This window comes from Leiobunum rupestre, chromosome 9 (assembly GCF_980474605.1).
Source record: "Leiobunum rupestre chromosome 9, qqLeiRupe1.1.hap1, whole genome shotgun sequence".
NCBI classification, from domain to species: domain Eukaryota; kingdom Metazoa; phylum Arthropoda; class Arachnida; order Opiliones; family Sclerosomatidae; genus Leiobunum; species Leiobunum rupestre.
This window is the reverse complement of record NC_143392.1, coordinates 43,105,228-43,125,536: the sequence shown is the minus strand read 5'-3', so window position 1 is coordinate 43,125,536 and position 20,309 is coordinate 43,105,228. Positions and strand designations below refer to the sequence as shown.

The 20,309-nt window shown below is 36.8% G+C and overlaps 1 protein-coding gene across 1 annotated transcript in view; it reads right to left on the bottom strand.

The window, feature by feature from the left end:
* LOC149928472 (uncharacterized) overlaps positions 1-20,309 on the bottom strand; it is a 249,584-nt gene that overhangs the window by 68,109 nt on the left and 161,166 nt on the right. The window contains exons 11-14 of the mRNA XM_090157884.1: positions 17,924-18,135; positions 15,603-16,043; positions 11,906-12,112; positions 10,462-10,780 (exon numbers count right to left, since the gene is read on the bottom strand). Of these exons, the coding sequence (XP_090014010.1) occupies positions 10,462-10,780; positions 11,906-12,112; positions 15,603-16,043; positions 17,924-18,135 (1,179 nt within the window). The remainder of the gene's footprint in view (positions 1-10,461; positions 10,781-11,905; positions 12,113-15,602; positions 16,044-17,923; positions 18,136-20,309) is intronic.

Genomic DNA, 20,309 nt, shown 5'->3' with positions numbered 1-20,309 from the left:
CGGAATTCGAATTTAGAGTATGGAGTTCTATATCAGTGGTTCCCAATTTTTTTTGCTATGGAACCATGGACAGTAAATTAAGAGGACAGGTTTTCGATACTCTACCACAGTGCATTTTATTTCTGCCCGCGTATCAATCAGCTCGAGAGACTCCGAGGGAGTCTTGCAAGGTCGTTTGTACCACGTGATCTTAAAATTTCTAAATGGCAATCTAATGCGGTTGATATTGTTACGTAATTTTCTGCGCTTTATATTTTAGTAATTTTTTATTTTGGTTTTTTAATTAAAAAAACTATCAACTGATATTTAGTATATCATATTTAATCTATAAAAACGTGAAAAAATACCTTTTGGCGTAAAAATGTACTTCGTGTTTATCTTTTTTCTTTTTTCGAACAGTATCGTCCACTCTTAGCGATACTTGTTTTTTTCGAATAACCTTGGCCGACTCCCTTAGTGTGATTGGTTTACGGGAGCTAAAAACCAGGCTTTTTACCTATCCTCTAAAATCTACTTATCTTAAAAGATTCTTGACACAAACAAAGATGGCCGCGCTGCGAATTCTCGGAACCCCTGTGACCCTTCCACGGAACCCCTGGGTTCCGCGAAACACCTTTTAGGAACCGCTTTTGTATATTATCTTAGCTTCCACGGAAGATGTAAGGAGAGTTAGGAGAGTCAACTCAGTCAAATTCTTTATAAGTTACTGGTAGCACTGCTTTTTAAAAGATCTCGTTTCGGTTTGCCCTTAAAAATTGCAGTCAATTGGCGAATAGAAGTTGGTAGTGACCGGAATTTATCGGTAAGAGGGATAGATGGCGATAGCGTCTCTCTACAAAAATGACTTTGCACACTTCCGAAGTAATCCTTATTTCTGAAATTCTGACAAATAATTCGTAAAAGAACGATAAAGCAAGTGTTCTTGCCTATTTTGTTAAGTAGATGTTGTAACGCTTAGTCAGTCTAGATTACGTCTAGACATAGGCCACACAAAAAGCAACTTAATCTGTCTGACCGCTTTATAAAGATAATGGAAATGTTTATTATCCCAAAGCAAATAAAGTAGCTCTATACTTACGAGGAGTGTACCCGAGGTGTAAATCACCGATTTTGATGAAACTCGGGGGGTATGTAGACCTTGGGGTAACATGAATTTTCACCAAGGGAAAAGTTACGCTGGGCTTCCGTTTTGCTATGGCAACCGAAAATGTTTTTGACAACTTAAAATGAAAAAATCTACATTTAAAAAACATGGGATTTTCTCGGTTTCACAGAAAATTTTTGAAAACTCAAAAATAAAAAACTTAAATTTCAATTAAAATGATAAATTTGAACAATTTTGGATGAAATTCAACATGTTTGGGTAAACTTAAACCAAATTTGGGTAAAATTGAGAAAAGTTCATTGAATTTGATAAATAAAGGAATATTTGCAAATTTTACCTAAATAGGGTAATGTCAAACAATATATTTTTAAATCGACAAAAATTGGCTAAATTGACCAAAATTGGGTAAAAAGACCAAAATTGGGTAAAATGACCTAAAATGTTTAAAATTGTATAAAATCGGGTTTAACCAACTAATATCGTCTAAAATGGGGTAAAATGATAAAATTTGGGTAAAATAATCAAAATTCGTCCAAATGACAAAAATTGAGTAAAATTGTGTTAAAAGAACTAATATCGGCTACAATTGGGTAAAATGATAAATTTTTGTTTAAAAAAACTAAATTTGGGTATAATGACCTTAAATGTTTAAAATTGGATTAAATCGTGTTAAACAACTAATATCGTCTAAAATGGAGTAAAATTAAAAAAAATTGAGGGTAATTTGAGAAAATTGAGTAAAACAGCCAAAAATCAATAAAATTGAATAAAATTGTGTTAATCCAACTACTATCGGATAGAATTGGGTGAAACTATAAAATTTGGATAAAATTTGGTAAATCGGAGGCGGAAATTTCGAAATTGTCCTGTTTACGGTCGAATTCCCAAGTATATCGGCGCGCTTTATAATTCCGTCTATTACGGTAAAATTATAATTAATTAATTAACACAGATAATATTTAAAAACAGTTGTAATAATTTATTTTTGGTACTACATACTTCCGATTGGCGAGTCCAGGGTAAGTATAGAACGGGTAATGCGTAGATCACCACGTTGACGTACAGAAACGCGCGATTTCACGATTATTTAGGAATATAATACTAAAATTCAGGGCCGTCTTAAGACCTTTTGGGGCCATGGGCTAAATTATTTCTTAAGACCTTTGCGATCCCCAACGGTCAGCCTTTGTACGTCCGTTGTCTAAATTCAACTACACAAAAATCAAACCAAAGCTTTTAATTTCAAAAGTATAACATAGGCCTACTGAAAATAAGATTTTTACTGACAGTGACTCGCTGTTAGGTTTTAGAAATTGTTGATGCGCTATGTGGCGATGAGTCAAATTACTTTAGACGTAACTAAAAGATACCTAATATTAAATGAGTATAAATAATATTTAATTAACTAATCCCTTATCCCTAGAGTAGAGGCGGTATGTATGGCCTTTCCGGGGCCCCCAAACTGACTGGAGGCCCTGGGCTGTAGCCCACTTAGCCCATGCCTTAAGACGGCCCTGCTAAAATTACGCTATAATGAAGTTTAAAAATAATAATGTACATGAAATATTTGTTGATAACTTGGAAATTTGCCCAATAGACATTTTTAAAATGGATTAATATAACACGCGTAGGAACATTTAAGAACTCAATTCTAAATTCCTGCCGCCGATTTACCGGAATTTCGTGCTAGTATCTTTCCGCCAAATGTACTAGATATATTGCCTTTCTTAACACTTAAGATACCTAATTTCCTCAATTATACCATATATGGAAATTTAAAGCAGGTGGCGGCTCAAGTATAGTACCTCTAGGGCTCAATAGAGGTCGTTGTCGGCAGTAAGTTCGACCTTGAATATTTGGTTTCGATTAGTTGAGATCTCCCACGCTTACGTATGAGGCCTAAATAACTAACGTATATTTGCAAAAGCCTATTATTAGGCTGTCTAGTTTTCATATTTAATTTGTTCGTCTTATGACCGAGGCTTATCGTCATATTTTATTAGCTAAATTATAATGAACATCTTTTCGAGTAAACAAATATAAGTTAAAATACGAAAACGTTAAAACATACTTATGTTTACCAACATAGATTAAACTACATTAATTTTTTTTTACAGAATTACACGAAATTTTCTCCACCAAAATACGAAATTGTGAGAGTTTTTCATCGGGTGAGAAAATTAATATATTTTGCGTTTCGGCTACGATATAGGGGGCGGTATTTTACGGGGCCTTTTATAAGTAGTACCATGTGTAACATAATTACTCATAAGTATGCCTCTGTATAACATTTCCACTGAAAAAAGTCAATGAGACTTTGTTTCACACGGAACATACATTAAGCGGACCCAAAAATTCCAAAACTCTTATAATCCTTGCGCTATTGAAAAGGTTACCATTGAAATGAAATCATGTGTTGTAAGTAACGTAATTTACGTCATATCCCGTGAACAAACTTTCATTAAAGAAAATGCTTTTATGGCATACTTATGAGTTGATTATGTTACATATGGTAATACGGAGTAGCTTCTGAGTGGTTTTCTTACGAGCCACCACCTAAAATATGGGCTAGCATCTTGCATTATGACACAGTTTTTCATAGAGCTAGTTCCGTTCAAAATTTAATTCAATTGACTGCTAAAGAAAACCATTACAGTTACAATATAATTTTAACACATTTTATAAATATTTTCTAAACCCGGGCACATGACGAAAATAAATAAGTGTTTAACCATTACTAAAACGCGCCTTGTGCATGGCTGTGAGTATTGTCCAAAGACAAACATTCGTTTTCGTGTACCCTGCCTTACTTGAAATGCGTCTCTGTAGACTGATTTCGCCTATAATATACGAGGCTTAGGAGAATTTCAATTTAAACCAGTATTTACGATGGTTAAAACGCACGTTGCTAGAAAAGGAGCAACCTGCCATAATTATATATCGATTTGTTGAGCAGGAAAATTGTAATGTTCAGTATTTTTATTTAAAAGTTATAAATATTATAAATATCACATTATCTCCGAAGTATAAACGCGAACAGAACTCCGCGGAGAATAATCACGTGACTCTCAACGTTGTCGTTCAAACTTCTAGAGCGCTCTGCTTAACCTAAGTGTCTACCGTTTCGGCGCCGATATAATCATTTCGAGCAATTATGCTTAGGCCTACTTAAAGCAAATGTTCCTAAATAGAGTATTTTGTATTTTAAAATACTGTATTAAAGTATTTTATTTTAAATACTTATTCTCGCAAGTATTTAGTATTTTATTTTAAATACTTACTCTAGCAAGTCTTTAGTATTTAATTTCAAATACTTACTCCAGCAAGTATTTAGTATTTTAAATACTTATTCTCGCAAGTATTTAGTATTTTATTTTAAATACTTATTCTCGCAAGTATTTAGTATTTTATTTTAAATACTTATTCTCGCAAGTATTTAGTATTTTATTTTAAATACTTATTCTCGCAAGTATTTAGTATTTTATTTTAAATACTTATTCTCGCAAGTATTTAGTATTTTATTTTAAATACTTATTCTCGCAAGTATTTAGTATTTTATTTTAAATACTTATTCTCGCAAGTATTTAGTATTTTATTTTAAATACTTATTCTCGCAAGTATTTAGTATTTTATTTTAAATACTTACTCTAGCAAGTCTTTAGTATTTAATTTCAAATACTTACTCTAGCAAGTATTTAGTATTTTAAATACTTACTCTAGCAAGTCTTTAGTATTTAATTTCAAATACTTACTCTAGCAAGTATTTAGTATTTTAAATACTCACTCTAGCAAGTATTTAGTATTTTAAATACTCACTCTAGCAAGTATTTAGTATTTTAAACACTTACTCTAGCAAGTATTTAGTATTTTAAACACTTACTCTAGCAAGTATTTAGTATTTTAAACACTTACTCTAGCAAGTATTTAGTATTTTAAACACTTTCTCAGCAAATATTTAGAATTTTATTTGAAATACCGATAATGAAGTATTTTATACGACATTGTTCATTATCTATTACTATAAATAAATAAACACGTTATTGGTTGTTGATAAAGAAGCTTAGCCCGCTAACGCTCGCTTCGCTTCAAAAATTGAAATGATTGAAGGCGAAGCTATAATACAGCAAGCATGGCCAACTTGAATCGGCTTCAATCCCCCGTAAAGTATTCGAACACTTCAAGTCGCTCGAATAATACGTAATAAGGAAAGCGGAAAAGGGGAAATTTTTTCGTCGCCTCTAAATTTACGATTATGGAAATTCGTGAAGACTGAAATCGTCGGCACAAAGAAGTCCGCTCACGTCCCACGAAACTGGAGCCTCCTTTTTCAAAAGTTTAGGATTACCGCCCTCGAATATGCGCTATAAGATGAGTCACCTCGTAAAGCAATTAAGTAAATGAAATGGAATATTATATATTACGACCTTTAAAAGTTTTATATATCGAAGAAACAAATCATACGAGAGAGCGTTTTGCAGTAAAACCGGTGTCCCGTTATGCCCGGGCCCTGGTAAAATATAAATTACGGGCCCCAAGAGAGCCATTTCTACTGGAGATAGGTAGGGAAAGGGGGGTTAGGTGATACAGATAGTCAATAGGCGCCATCCATGAGAGATAAAAATAACGTTTTTTAAAGAACTTGAAAAGAAATAATCAGCTAAGAGTTACATATTTTTAAATTATTTAATATTTTTTTAATATTTTAGGGACACAAATATTAAAAAACATACCAGAAATTTAGTTTTTGGGAGCCACGCTGTTGCAGGCGCCGTGCTGACAGATTGTAGGGCTGTGCACGTGACTCAAATAGCCAATTTAAAATTGACTCACCTTCGCTACTAGCGACACAGCGCGAGATAAATAGGAAATAGGCAGCCGCAACGAAGCTTTGGGCGCGAAATATCTACCGCGCGACGTCCCTGTGTTTCTTGGTCTAAGGAGTAACGCCATTGGAGGCTGATTTTTAAATACACGAAGTCTTACTAGCTGCAGGGCGACCGAGAATGGGCCCGGGCCCTGGTAAAATATAAATTACGGGCCCCAAGAGAGCCATTTCTACTGGAGATAGCTCGTTGGTTCAAACGCAGGCCCATAGGCTTCACGGGCCTATAAATATAAATATTACATAAACATTAGTTTATATAGCGTTACAAGTTCTTTAATAAACCTATCATAATTTATTTTCTTCGCGCAAAAAGGTTTAACTTGGCGCCATATCGTATAAATAAAAAAAAACTTTAAAATCAAACCAATAAACGCCATTTTAATGAACGCTGGGGGAAGGCAGTTTTGGAAGTTAACACTTAAGGGCAAGTTTATAAAGGGCAATTTTTGTTGTTCAACTTCAGTCGCGTAATTTATTTCTGCTATTGCGATAAAGCTTATCTCGTGAATCTAAGAATGTCAGCGTTAATTTTAAACGGCCAAAGAATCATCTAAAAAAATAATTCCAGAATTTGTTCCTTAGGTATCTCGTGAAATCAGATACGTCCACTAAAATGTTGGTATTTTTCAAGCCCTTTTTCCGAAATTCAAACGATTCTGAGGCACTTTAAGGTGACTTAAATCTAGGAGCAACACACGCAGCACCCCACACAAGGAGAACGCAACCCGTCAAAAGTCGTGCATTTTCTTGCGTACAGTTTTCATTGGGTAGACGCTTTAGCGCCTGCTGCCGGCGGAAGGGGAAAATTCGGGAATTGTCTTCCCCCCGTCCGTAAAACGTTCAGCGTAAAGGTTCGTCCAATGAAATTTGTACACAACACTGCGTTAGCGTGTATAAAGGCTAGCTGCGTTCTCCATGTGTTTGTTGCTCCTAGCTTTAATATCACGCAGTGTTCCGAAATTGAAAAATCCAGGTGGAAAATAGTGATAATTCCGACCTGCACAGAAGTTAATTTGGGGTAGGTACATTTGTTCGAATCTCAATCGTCCGAACGGTGGAACAAATGTTCGAATTTCATTCGCCCGAACCGCCGAAATAACAAATGTTTCAATTGTTCGAATTGAACAACTTGTTTGTTTCATTCGTCCGAATCGGTAGCATCACTTGTCCGAATTCTGTCGCTATAAATTAATATTTCTTATTGCTGTTTTTGCGTTGAATGTTGTGGATATTTTCGGTTAGGTTAGGTTCAGGTGAATGTTACTATTTTCTTATATTAAAAATATTTAAAAAAAAACAACCAATTACTAATGTTCGAAAAAACGGACAAACGATTATTCGAACAAATGAAATTCGCCAGTAAAGTTAACATAAATTGAACGACTAAATCACAACAAAAGTTGTGATACATTTTTCGGGCAAATGAAATATGTTTTCGGACATACGATCCTGTTTTCCGGCATTCGGACAAATGATCATTCGGACATTTGTACCACCGTTCGGACGAATGAAATTCGAACAAATGTACCCAAATCGTTAATTTAGTGGCTAATTTGGCCATAAGTGGTTAGTTGTGTTAGTTTCATTATGAAATTTATCTTTTTAGCCACTATTAGAAACTATTTTCCACTTTTTGGCTGTATTTGCTTTTTAGGAAGACTGATTTCACGAAATTAGCCAAGAAAATTGTTTTTCATTTTGTATCTTCTTTCCTATTGGTCAAATTTGATTAGTGTTGTAAGTCGGAAAATTTTCCGTATTTTTCCGAAAGAAAGGTTTTTATTCCATGATTAGTCTAATATATTATTTGCGAATTTAAATAAAGCGGAATTTTCGCCCAATTTTTTCGAATCTGAAAGTAAAACTAAACCTCTAGACTAGTTTAAACTGATTAACAATGTAACACTAATGTTTTGTAGTATGTTTACTGATATTAGACATTTTATATCGATAAAAAGTTAAAAACATTAAAAACCCTTAAAAAGTAATTTATGTTTAAATTTTTTATTTTTCCGATTTGCGGAAAATTTTGCGCATTTTATTTTTCTGGAAAATTAACAACACTAAATTTGATAAGCTTACGTCATGTTTTTGAAATTGTAGAAAAGTGAAAGTTGACTAACCCAGTCCAAAACATTTCTATTCACACTACGCGATAGTAAGACAAACGTTTGTCCGTCGAGTTGGGTGACAAAACCGTGACAGTTACCCGGCCTGCCAAAATAAGCCCCTAATCTAATGAGAAGGTGTAATACAGTGAGACGAGGTATAGCCGACGGCTGTTCAAATTACAAGAGTTATGCCCCAAAATACTATAACGAATCGATAAGATAGTATAACTTCCAGCCTTCGATTATCGATTGGGCGCTGTAATTTAGGATATGATTTCGTGCGAAGACGATTTCGAGGTTATTGCTATTAACAGAAGTATATAAGATGCGTCTAACTAAAGAAGTATACATTTGGAATGTACAAATGAAAATCCATCGAGTTTTCTGTGCCAGGGCCCAATTACGTAATAACGAGCCCTTCTGACTGAAAATTATCAAGTACGCGCGGTGTGGTGCCCTAATAAGAACGCTTGTAGACCCTTTTTATCCGGACCCTGAGTTTTTGCACACCTGTTCCCTATGTGCAGGGCCCTGGAAGAATACACTGAAAGACCACTTACATGTTACTTCATTTATTACTCGGCATGACTATGTAAAGGGTAGAAATTAAACTGCATAGGGATATTTAGTTATTTAAAGTGTTGGTTGCACGAACAAACGATAGTAATAAAATCGGATGAATGAGGGCTTGTGTTGAAGCCCTGGACGTTCTCTTTCCAAAATTGTCACTGTCGAAACAAATTTTCAAGCCTAAGTGCAGGGCCGGATTAACCAATAGGCCAACTAGGCCTGGGCCTAGGGCACCAAGTCTACAAGGGGCACCAAGAAGTTTCGAAAAAAGTTAAATTTAAATTTACTTTTCAGAAAAAAAAATATTCCGGAGTAATTTTAGTATATGCACGTCCACATTTTTCAATACCATGGAAAACAATATCATTTATTAAAGTCTACATTGAAATTGTATTTTCCATCCATATGTCAATTACAAATTGCGGGGGCGCCTCGCTCGCTCGCCACGGAAAGGGGCACCAAAAAGTGGGGAGAGAACTTGCAAACTCAACGCAGAAGGAGTTGTTCCGAGTTTTCACCCAGTGCCACAAGCTGGGATCGAACCCGGCTCCTCTTGCTGCGAGGCGAAAGTGCTAACCACTCCGCCACCCCACTGCTTTTACAAGTTTTCCAACCCGAGATATTTTATCATAATTCTAGGCTTATTATCGAAATAACAATAATTTTTTACGCGCGCGCTTCGCGAAGTTTCTATGCGCGAGGAACCTTCAGTTTCATATCATTTTTCTACTATACGTAGCCTTGTGTATGTCTATTTCAATTTTTTCCTGGGTGTTAAATCAACCTGCTTTTAATCCCAGATGAAAAGAAATATATTACAGACAATTAGCCAATGGTACGCTACGCATTTACTGACGTCACGGGTGCCGAAAATAATTTTAGAAGTCTGGAAATTCGCCGAAAAACTCGATTTCCACCATTTCGACTTCTTTTTACAATAATTCAAAGACCGCTTAACCGATTTTGATGAAATATTCTGTACTTGCTATAAAATGTTTGCTCTTTCTAATTAATCATGAATTATCCATAACTGGAAAATGTTTGCTCTTTGTAATAAATCAGTAATTATCCAAAGCTGGAAAATTTTTGCTCTTTCTAATTAATCATTAATTATCCATAGCTAAAATTTCACGCAACCAACACTTTAAAATAACATTTTATTATGAAATGGTTGTCGAAAATCAGTTTAAACGGGAACGGCCAAGCTTTTACAAATATCGCCTTATTTGCATATCAAAAGATCAACAAGAAGTTCAATATACTTACACGTAACTTATTTTGTCTTGAAAAAATAGTTTTTGGCCTAAAAAGTATTTGGGTTTGAATTTTCGCCGCCATATTAAGTTGTATCGACAGCGACAGCAGCACCTTAGTGAGTGATTTGCGTACTATCCTAACTTTTAAAATCGCGCAATTTAGGCTTAGGTGTAGTACAACTTAAATGCGCCACGCGTGCAAAACAAATTTTTCGCGTCTTCAGCAGCGCGCGCTTTTACGTTGTGTTTCTGTCTCACCAATTTCTCACCAGGTGTCGCGGCGGACGCGCGGTTTTCAATTTCCCGATATTTCTTTATTTTATTAAAAATTAACCACTTAATATTTTTGGATGCGGTTTTCGCCATAAATTTTAGTTTTTAACGGGCTATAACGCTATCAAACTGGTTAAAGCTTGACCGTTCCCCTTTAATAATTAATTTAACCCCCATATTTTTTCTACCGACCCGTCTTTTGTACAATGTAGCGGTAGTCTGCGAAGGTAAATTATTGATAATAAAAGAGTGGTGTCTTACCTTCCGTTGCGAATGTCGGCGGGGCTGCACAGACGGGTCATTTTGGGCGCACGCTCGCTGACGTCGTCCGTCGGAGGGTCGCTACTCAAGGACACGTAGTCGTACAGACAATCCTCCTGCCATTCCAGCTCCAATTGGTCAAAGGTCACGGCCACCGAGACCCTGGCGTGACTTCTCTTCTCGCGGTGGTCGCTCGGACTCAAACTAGCCACGATCGTGGTCGTGTAGTGCAGGTCGTTCGGGTAATTGTTGGGATGGTTGACCGATTTCATGCCATCCACGGAACCGCTGACGGTTCTGTTCAGGTTATTGGGTACCACTAAAAACGGAAGGTTAATGTTGATTTCCAGATCGATTCGGGTCTTGGACAGGGGCGCCCGCAGAAAGTTTTCAAAGGGGGGACAATCTTCATACTTACAAGGAGAGTACCCGAAGTGTTTATTGCCGATTTTGTTCAAAGTAGGGCGTAATGTAGACCTATATGAGATATGAAATTTCCCAAAAGGAGACGTTGCACTCGTTTATTCCCATTCGACCGAAATCCCATTCGACCGAATCCCATTCGACCGAAAGAATTTTAAAATGTAGCCCAATTGGCGGGGTGATTTGGTATTTGATTTATAACGTATGTACTATCGAAGATCCATGTTTAGGTTAGGTTAGGTTAGGTTAGGTTAGGTTAGGTTAGAGTTGGTTAAGTTTACTATTTCAGTTTTGGTTCAGTTACTTTTCTTGACTAGGTGAAGATAAAAATATAATTCATGCTCATTCCAAAAGCCAATTTATATAGCAGCGTTCGGTCGAATGGGACACATAAAAGCGTTCGGTCGAATGGGACACATAAAAACCGCACGTTTCGGCGGAATTCGGTCGAATGGGACACCTCAAAAACCGCCTTCGGTCGAATGGGATTTCGGTCGAATGGGACTAAAGCTTTGCACTACCCATTCGATTTGCCATGGCAACCGAAAATGATTTTGACCACTTGAAACAAAAATATATTTTTTCCTTATTTTACCCAAATAGTGTTACAATTTTACTCCAAAAATGTTCCAATTTACCCAAACTTTATGACATTTACCCAAATGTCGTCCAAGTTACCCATTTCGTGATTTTAAAATTAAAACCGAGAAAATCCCATGCTTTTTTAAATGGAGATTTTTTGTTTTAAGTGGTCAAAAACATTTTCGGTTAGCCATGGCAAATCGAACGGGAAGTGCAATGTCTCCTTTTGGGAAATTTCAAATCTCATACAGGTCTACATTACGCCCGACTTTGAACAAAATCGGCAATAAACACATCGGGTACATTCCTAGTTAGTCAAAAGCGGGAACGAACTTTATACCTTTATTAGCGCATTTAAAGCTCATAAAAAGGGGTGCCATTTGCCCCGTTTGCTCCCCTCCTGCGGGCGCCCATGGTCTTGCAAATTTAATGTCTTTACCCAAGGCTTCTTTCTGGCAGATGTATCTGGCTTGGTTTTCGCAGTTTCTGGGTAAGGGCACGAAGTCAGAGCCGTTGTTGGATTGTCGCCGCCATTGGTAGCTGAGACAGGCCGTTGACGGGTAACCCGATTCGTAATCTGGTCCGGATTCGAAATCCGAGTTGCGTGATATCTGGAACTCTTCCGTCTCTTTGAGACGTTCTTGCTCTGTTTACAAATGCAATCTTGGTTTTTAAATATTTATAGACATTAATGGGTTTTATAGAGATCTCTAGTAGTCGTATATCCCCGAAGCCGGATGACTAATACCAAAAGCGACATAAGACCCAAAAGTGTGTCAGTACGGTATAACGTTTAATAGGAGCTTGTCGCGAAGTAAGAAGAGGGAGTGGAAGTGGGGGTTGAAAATAAGTCATCAAAATTTGAAATTTCCTCCACTTCAGCGCCGCCAAGTGAGGTGTTTTAGAACGTATGTCTACGGGATAATAAATCGAAGAGATAAAATCACGGTAGACCATAGACTAAATATATAGTTGCTAGTACTATTCCAACTAGTAGGTTATGTAGTCTATAGTGAGACTAGCTCTCAGTAAATATTTTAACGGGCGCAAAGGTAGAGTTGACACACTTTTGGGTCTTATGTCACTTTTGCTAATACCCTATTAAACCGAGACTTATAAAACCAATGTTAATTTTTTACACTGAAATTTACTATAAACTTTAGTTTAATCAAGAAAACAGGGTGTTTAATAATAATAAAAAATAATAATCAGCTAGGCTAATACCCAAGACACCACCTTAGGCCTAAGTCATCAAGCGACTTTTGAAGCCATTAATTCAGGTGGCCGGGTTCAAAAGGTGATGCAAAAATGTTAAGGAGTTGTAGTCGGTGAGTGGAGAAATATGCCTGTTTTTCCCCCATTTTCCTACGATGAGTTAAAAGAGCACCAGAGAGCTTCAAAGTGTGGCCTACTGGCCCTTGGAAGTAGGCTGCAACAAGCGCCAAACCAAGCAGCAGGGACTTTAAATACAGTTTAAGTTTACTTTTTTACGCTGGTTACCTCGATTTGTTTACAAAGTCCTTTTTCACCTATCACACGAACCCAAACCTTAATGTTCGCGTTTCCCTGCTGCTTGGTTTTGCGCTTGTTGCTATATTTTCGAAAAATATAGGACTTTATAGGACTATTTTTTCAAATTATATTATTTTATAGGACTAAACAGTGGCGTAGCCAGGGTGGGGGCACAGGGGGCACATGCCCTCCCTCGAAACGTATGGTCGTACGTACAAATATTTTTATTTTTTTACTTTTTTTACAATGGCGTGCCCCCCCCCCCCCCCCCCCCGAAACAAAATCCTGGCTACGCTACTGGGATTAAATATGCTATTTCATTTACTAACTTTGTGTATTTAAAAAAACAAAATATAAATTTAGTTAAATAAATCTTTGATTTTCACTTGAAAAATAGAAACTATTGAACCATTTCATCACAAAAATATACTAGTAGCTAACCATGTTAACAATAACAAAAGTATAGACTAGAGTGACTTGGTATAGGAATTCATCCTATAGCTAAATCTAGCAATTTAACAGAGTGGCGCGATTTGAAATGGGCAAAATATCAAAATTATAGGATTTTATAGGACTTTTTAGGAATTTTGCTAAAAATATAGGATTTTATAGGACATTTTTGAAAATATAGGATTTTATAGGAATTATAGGACCTCTGGGGGCCCTGCAATCCACCCCACGCTCTAACAGTAAGCCCTTTGCTAACCAAATTAAACCAGCCCGGACACTCATTGGTGCATAATTGGTTTAATCTTTGATTTACTTAAACTGCTTTTAAAAATATCTTCTGAAAAGGGTATTAAAGCTTTTTAAACGTTAAATCAGTGACGTCTCTAAGAATTTTCCGCACATAGGCTTAGAAATTAGAATTGACGAAGATTAATATTATTTAAAAAACGGACAATAGCAAATACATTGTTTCGAATATTGATGTTTTTAATCAAAAATATTAAAATATATATAATGTTCATTTAATTAAAAATATTGCTTTTTAGCCAGACTTGCGAGTAGTGGTATTTTGGACGGGGGTTCATCGGGATCCTCGACCCCACTCGCGGGGAAGTGAAAATTGAAAAAATATATGCAGAAACGACAGGAAAAGCATATAGTTCATGATATATCGTTAAATTTTGTAAAACATTTTAAATTTAAATTGGGGGTCCTGGTGACCCTCGGCCCCTTTTTGTGTGATTTATTTCGAGGGTCCAAGCATTTATTTTGAGATTCAATGACCCCCGGACTGCCCCAAATTGCAAGCCTGTTTTTAGCCACTGTATGGCATAATTTTTTAAATAAATTTAAAATTATATTAGCTCGACATGTAATAGGGTTAGCAACTTAATAATATGTTAAGTAACTTGTAAATTTAAAAAATAAAGCATTTCTAACCCATCTAGTTAACATCTGAAAATGTTATTGAACTGATCACATATAGGGCGCAAGTTACTTGATTATTAATTTTACTGATATGGTCAATTTCTGAGGGTAAACAAAATTCCTAAACCCCATAAAGTTAGAAATAGGTCTACCAGCTGTTGGAATCTCTGTCTGAAATTTTGACTTTGGAGTAACGCTTTTCAGGTAAAAATGCCGGCTAAGGACTCTATCAAATCTAGAAACGTTTATCGAAAACGTAATATAAACGTTGTATCAGGCATGGCAAAACCTAGTAAATACCAATTTTAAACATTTAGAGATAGTAGAAAATTCCGATATAAATTATAATAGGCGAAACTATATATAAAGTAAATTTGGTCTTAACCAACTTGTTAAAATGGGAAAACAAAATCACGTGACTACCATATCACAGCCAACTTCGATTCGGTAACTCGTGTTCATAGTTGGCCGTGCGACGGTAAAGAAAAAAATTATTCTTTCCAGATACTGCACCTTTCTATTGCAAGATGTTTTATATAATAATAATAAGTAGATAATTTAGATGAATTGATCAAAATTTAAACCGCCATTAGCAAAATAAAACGAATAATAGTTCGTATTTCTTAGGATAGATGGCGCTGTAATTCTCCACAAAGTCACGTGATTAACATCTTTTCCGCCCCCCTGGACTTTATAGTTTCGCCTATTGTACAGGTACTGCAAACATATTCGTCGATTAGAGATACCAGTAAGTACAACTTATATTACCAAGAACCCATAGACGTACCAAGAACAGAAGAGAGGAAATTTTGCTGGATCGCCTCCCAATCGATTTTTTTTAAAGACGCGGAGCTATTGAGTCTTCTTCCACTATTGTTACTTCTAAGAAGAAGGCGCGAACCCTTACATATAGAAAATTACATATTATTTTTAAGTTGGCTTTAAGTGTCCTCCATTAAGCGAAATTAGAGTTGGTTTTAAGTAGTTTTTAAGTAGGTTTTTAGTTAGTTTAAGTAGCTCTTAGACCGCTTATTTTGTTGGTTACTTAAGTTACTACAGGCGGAAAATATAAAAAGGCGGGGCTTATTTTGAAAATATAGATTAGGAGGCTCCACGACGGGCTAAAGCTATGATTACGTGTTCTTAGTACGTTTATGGGTTCTTGATATTACCATAAGAAGTCATGGAAATAATAAAATTGAATAAAATATCGTTTACTAGGTTTTGTCACAGGCTAGGTATCGTACCGTAGAAGGTGAGAGGGACTCCGTCGATCCATCTCCAGAGCTCGTCCTGGTCTCGATCCCGACGGTATCTGTCCCGATTGGAAGCCGTCTCGACGCGGCCCTTGTGGTTCCTGGTTCGAACCTCGACCAGAAAGTCGGCCCTGGTAGAGGAGGGTTTCTTCTTGCGGGTGGCGCCCAGCCAGTAGAGGGCGGAGGAGGATGATGACGAACCGGAAGCGGCACCGGGAGCGCCGGAAGCGAACGACTGCCGAATGAGCGCGTCCAGAAATTGTTTTTCTTCAAAGTCGAGGCGCGTGGCTAATTTTCCCTGAGACTCGTTGCAAACTTTGTTGGCCGTGAACCAGCTGAGTTCCGGATACGAGGACACGAAGAAACAAGACTTCTTTTGGAAGAGGTGGAAAGAGTCCGATCCGCAGACGGAAGTTTCCGTCGAGTCGCTGTCTTCGAGATCCGGCCAGGAAAGGAAATTCAGACAAAGACGGACAAACGAAGTTAGTGATCGCCGTTTGTTTAAAATGAAATAAATTTAAACACACGTCTTCCCCTGAGATATATTCTAGCTTTGTTTCGCGGTATTATTTACAAGGCGAAGTCACATTTATTTTAGTGTGAAGATGACTTTATATGTGCCAAACAAATATGCCTTATAATCTGCGCATTATCTGGAAAACTTCTATTGTGGAAAAATTCTCGAAACTAGAGGTTAGTTTAGTGAAAAGGAAATAATATCTTCTAATATATAAAGGTTAGTGTTTGTATATATATTTGTCCGCTATAGGAATCTACAGTTTTCAACTTAAGTCGACCACATTTGGTATACTATCTCATAGTACCCTGACTGTGGTTTTCGACGGTTACGGTCGACAAAACCACTTTAATTAATTGAATTAATTTAATAATTAGGTATATACCACATTTTGATCTTAGCCAAAAGACCGAGTTTCTTAATTCTTTAGGCATACTCACGAAAAAAGCTTAAATTATTGCAAATTTTTTAAAAGCCTTCTTCTATAGACACTAGGCCGTATAATAAAAGGCAAAATATTATGTTCAATCAACGTATAATTGGTTAATATTGTCATTAACCAGTTGGTTATATTGGGTACGGTGCCATGCGTGGAGGCAGTTATGGCAGCGGTCTATTTTCATATTCATGGTGGCGGAGTTTCGACACTAGCGTTTATGCTTTGGTATGTTTCGGTTCTTATGAAGAAGATATAAATTGTATTATAAGTATATATAAAAGTAGTCAAATAACCAACATACAATATGTGAAATTTTCGTAAGAAGATATATTCCACCCCATAATACAGGTAGGCATATTTCTCCGGAATATACTAGGTACCCCAGCTAATCTAAGGTATACTGATGATTTTTAAAGAAACACGCGTGGTTTACACACGGTTCGAGGTAAACCCTTGGCTCATTATTTATATAAATTATATTTGGATCCAAAACAAGGAACATTTTAAATTCTCAAACTTCAATGAGAGAACGAATTTGGATTTCTAAAATTCAGTTCTGTTATATTTCTTTTTAAAGCAAACGTCGTCCATTTTTTACATGATGGTGATGGCCAGGAAATTAATTTTAAAATACGCGTTCATTCAATGTGGTTTAAGCCCAGACTACTTCTACAGGTGGAAATGGAACCTTAAAAGCACTTCCAAAATATAACTGATTAAATTTATGCAATGGGTCGTTTTATAGTGGAACGCGCTATTTGATTTTCTCTCAGACTAGACCGAAACACTTTCACTGGAATAACACCATTAGACGTCGATTATTAAATACCAGAATTTTTACCAGATGGCGACAGCAGTCTGAAACGCAGAAATTTGATATTATCTCAACATTGTATTTCTTTTCTTAGTTTATCTTTTGTTTGATAGTTTTTACATAAACATTGCTAAAATTAGGGTTGCAAGTTGAGCTTTTTTTTGTAATAAATCTGTGAAGTTTCATTTGCTACTGTAGGTTTAGAGCGCTAAAATTATTATAATATATTTAGCGTTGAATTTTTGAACTTGTGTATTGAGTATTTACATAGCTTAAAAATAAAGTTAGAATTAGTTTTCTAATAAATTTGTAGGAATAAATTCCCTATCCACCAAAAAGTTTAAATTGGCGCCATCTAGTACAAATAAAAGCATTAAAATTGAACCTCTAATGGCTTCGCTGTTAAAATTTTGTTTCCTTGTAAAGATATTTCTGTCTATTTTTCCAACCTCAGTGGGGGATCTTTAAGAGCGAGTTCTTTGACGAGTTCAGGCTATTGTTACCAAGAAGAATGTTACGAGCAATTGAAACTGTGTCTTTACCAGAATGTAGAAAGACTTCGGCCCTGAACCCTCTAAAGTGGTGAGAGAAATCGGACACGAATCGCATTTGGAAGGACTCTCCTTCGCTGATGGTTCTTAGCAACTTGATGCGGGAGACCCAGTTGCCGCACACGCGATGCAGTTCTCCGTCTTGTCCCTGGCGTGTCGCCTCCGTCGAGACTTCGCCAAAGTCCAAGTAGTCGTACTTGCAACTACAAGATGGAAACGCAAATAGAGACCAGGCATTATCATAAAGGAAACGTATCCGTACTGGTCCAAAGAGAGTGGTCCCTAATAGTCAGTTCGAGCGTGGGAAAGCGTGGCCCGCAACCCTTCCGGGGCAGCGGAGCGTGAAGCGCGTTAGACAAGCTTATTTCGCTATTTACATAAATTTCGACTTCAATTTCAAACAATCCCTTAGGAGGACGCCGTACACGCGTAGATCGGCGCTTGGAATAAATCGTCCGAGATTAAAATTCGAAGTAGCTTCGGCATTTGATGAGTCTATATACGGGCCTTTGTACGGGCCCCGCGTCCTTAATTATCAATTCTATACATAGATTTAGTCACAATCGATTGATTTGTAGGTGCTTTTGTAAACACGAGTGTCGTGTATAAATAATTAAAGCTTTTACGCGGGGGTTTGCAGTTTTTAAACCAACTAAAGCTGGTTTTCACTAGACGAAAATTGTCGCGTGGGCTTACGTCGACGCAAATTTTTTTATAAACGTTAGTTTTCACTAGGGCAAAAACGCCACGACGGTGAGAATCGACGCAAAAATATTGTATTAGGCCTAACGGGAATTTTTCGCGTCGACGTTCACCGTCGTGGCGTTTTTGCCCTAATGAAAACCAGCCTTAAAGGTTAGTTTCCATTAAAAATAATATTACGTTTAATATATCTGTTCGTATAAGCGTTATTAAGTTACACCGGATGTTAAGACACAATTACACCAGACCTTAAAACCCAGATTAAGTCTGTTTGATTGCTAGTTTTGACTAATGGAATTTAGAAAACTGGTTTAAAGCGATAGGGTTAAAACGGAAGATCACTGAAGAATTTTCAGTCACACATCATAATTCTCTATCGAAACCTAAATTATCAATTATTTTAAATGGAATAAAACTTACAGCGCGGTCCTTATGGAAGACCCCAACCATTTTAGGAGACTGCCTCCACTACAAATCACTAAACAGCGTCGATAATGACAACAGATTGGCGCTTTCGAGGCCCATTAAGTTACACTAGAAATGTAATACTTGTTTTTCTCATTTATGATTAGTTTTATTATAATTGGGAGGGGGTATATTGGTAACGTAATTCAGGGGATGAGTAATTAAAATTCTTACTCGTTGTTGCGAGGGGGAGTCGAACAAGTTGTGGTTTTGTTTTAGGTAATTAGTGGTTTGTTGCTTAGATAATCCCTAAAATTGTTGGGGTCTCCCATGCATAAGGAACGCGTTGTCTGCTAAATTAAAAGGGTTTTCCAACAAGTTCTTCGGTTTCCTCTTTCCATAAAACCTTGTAGAGGTTAAAGGTAATAGTAAGTGTAGGGAGTGTAGGGCTTGCCACCACCCTCCTACACATTATAGGCTGATTTTAAGGCAATAAAACTGGCTAGATGACTTGGGCCTAAGGTGGTGCCTTGGGTATTAGCCTAGCTGATTATTTCCTTTGAATATAAAACTCCACGACGGCGATAATCGAGACCAAACAATTTCTGATAAGCTTAGTTTCCACTTGCGCCTGTAAACGTACAAACGGTTTTACGCGCGTAAAGTAAAATACATTATTATGCCCATTAGTGGAAACTGAGATTTAGGACTAATACTTAGTTTCCACTAGAGTGTGTTTAGGTAACTTTGAGGCATACAAACGTTTTAACGCGCGCAGGGAAAAATATTACGCTTGTTAGTGGAAACTAAGCAATTCGTCCTAAAGCTTGGTTTCTACTAGCGCACATGACTGCGCATAAAACAAAGTTGGGACGCACAAACGATTTTATGCGCTTAAAGAAAACTAAGTTATCACGCGTGCTAGTGGAAACTAAGCTTAAAGGCTGGTGTTAACTACAGGGCAAAAATGACGCGACTATAGGCCTAAAGGGGATATTTGCGTCGACACGTCGTGGCACTTTGCTCTACAAGGAAACTAAACCTTTAGGCCTAACCTAACCATTTTTTTCCCAAATGTAAACCAACCTTCATGGTTCTAACACGAAACTCAAATTCATAAGGATAACTTTTCCGTGGGCGACAGGCCCTTATATGGGGGGGGGGGGGTGCCAGGGAATGCTTAGCCATTAAATTGGTCCGAGACTTCTTCAAATCAAGTAGTTTAATAGCCTATCTGTTGCACCCATATTGTACCGTTAATGCAACAGTT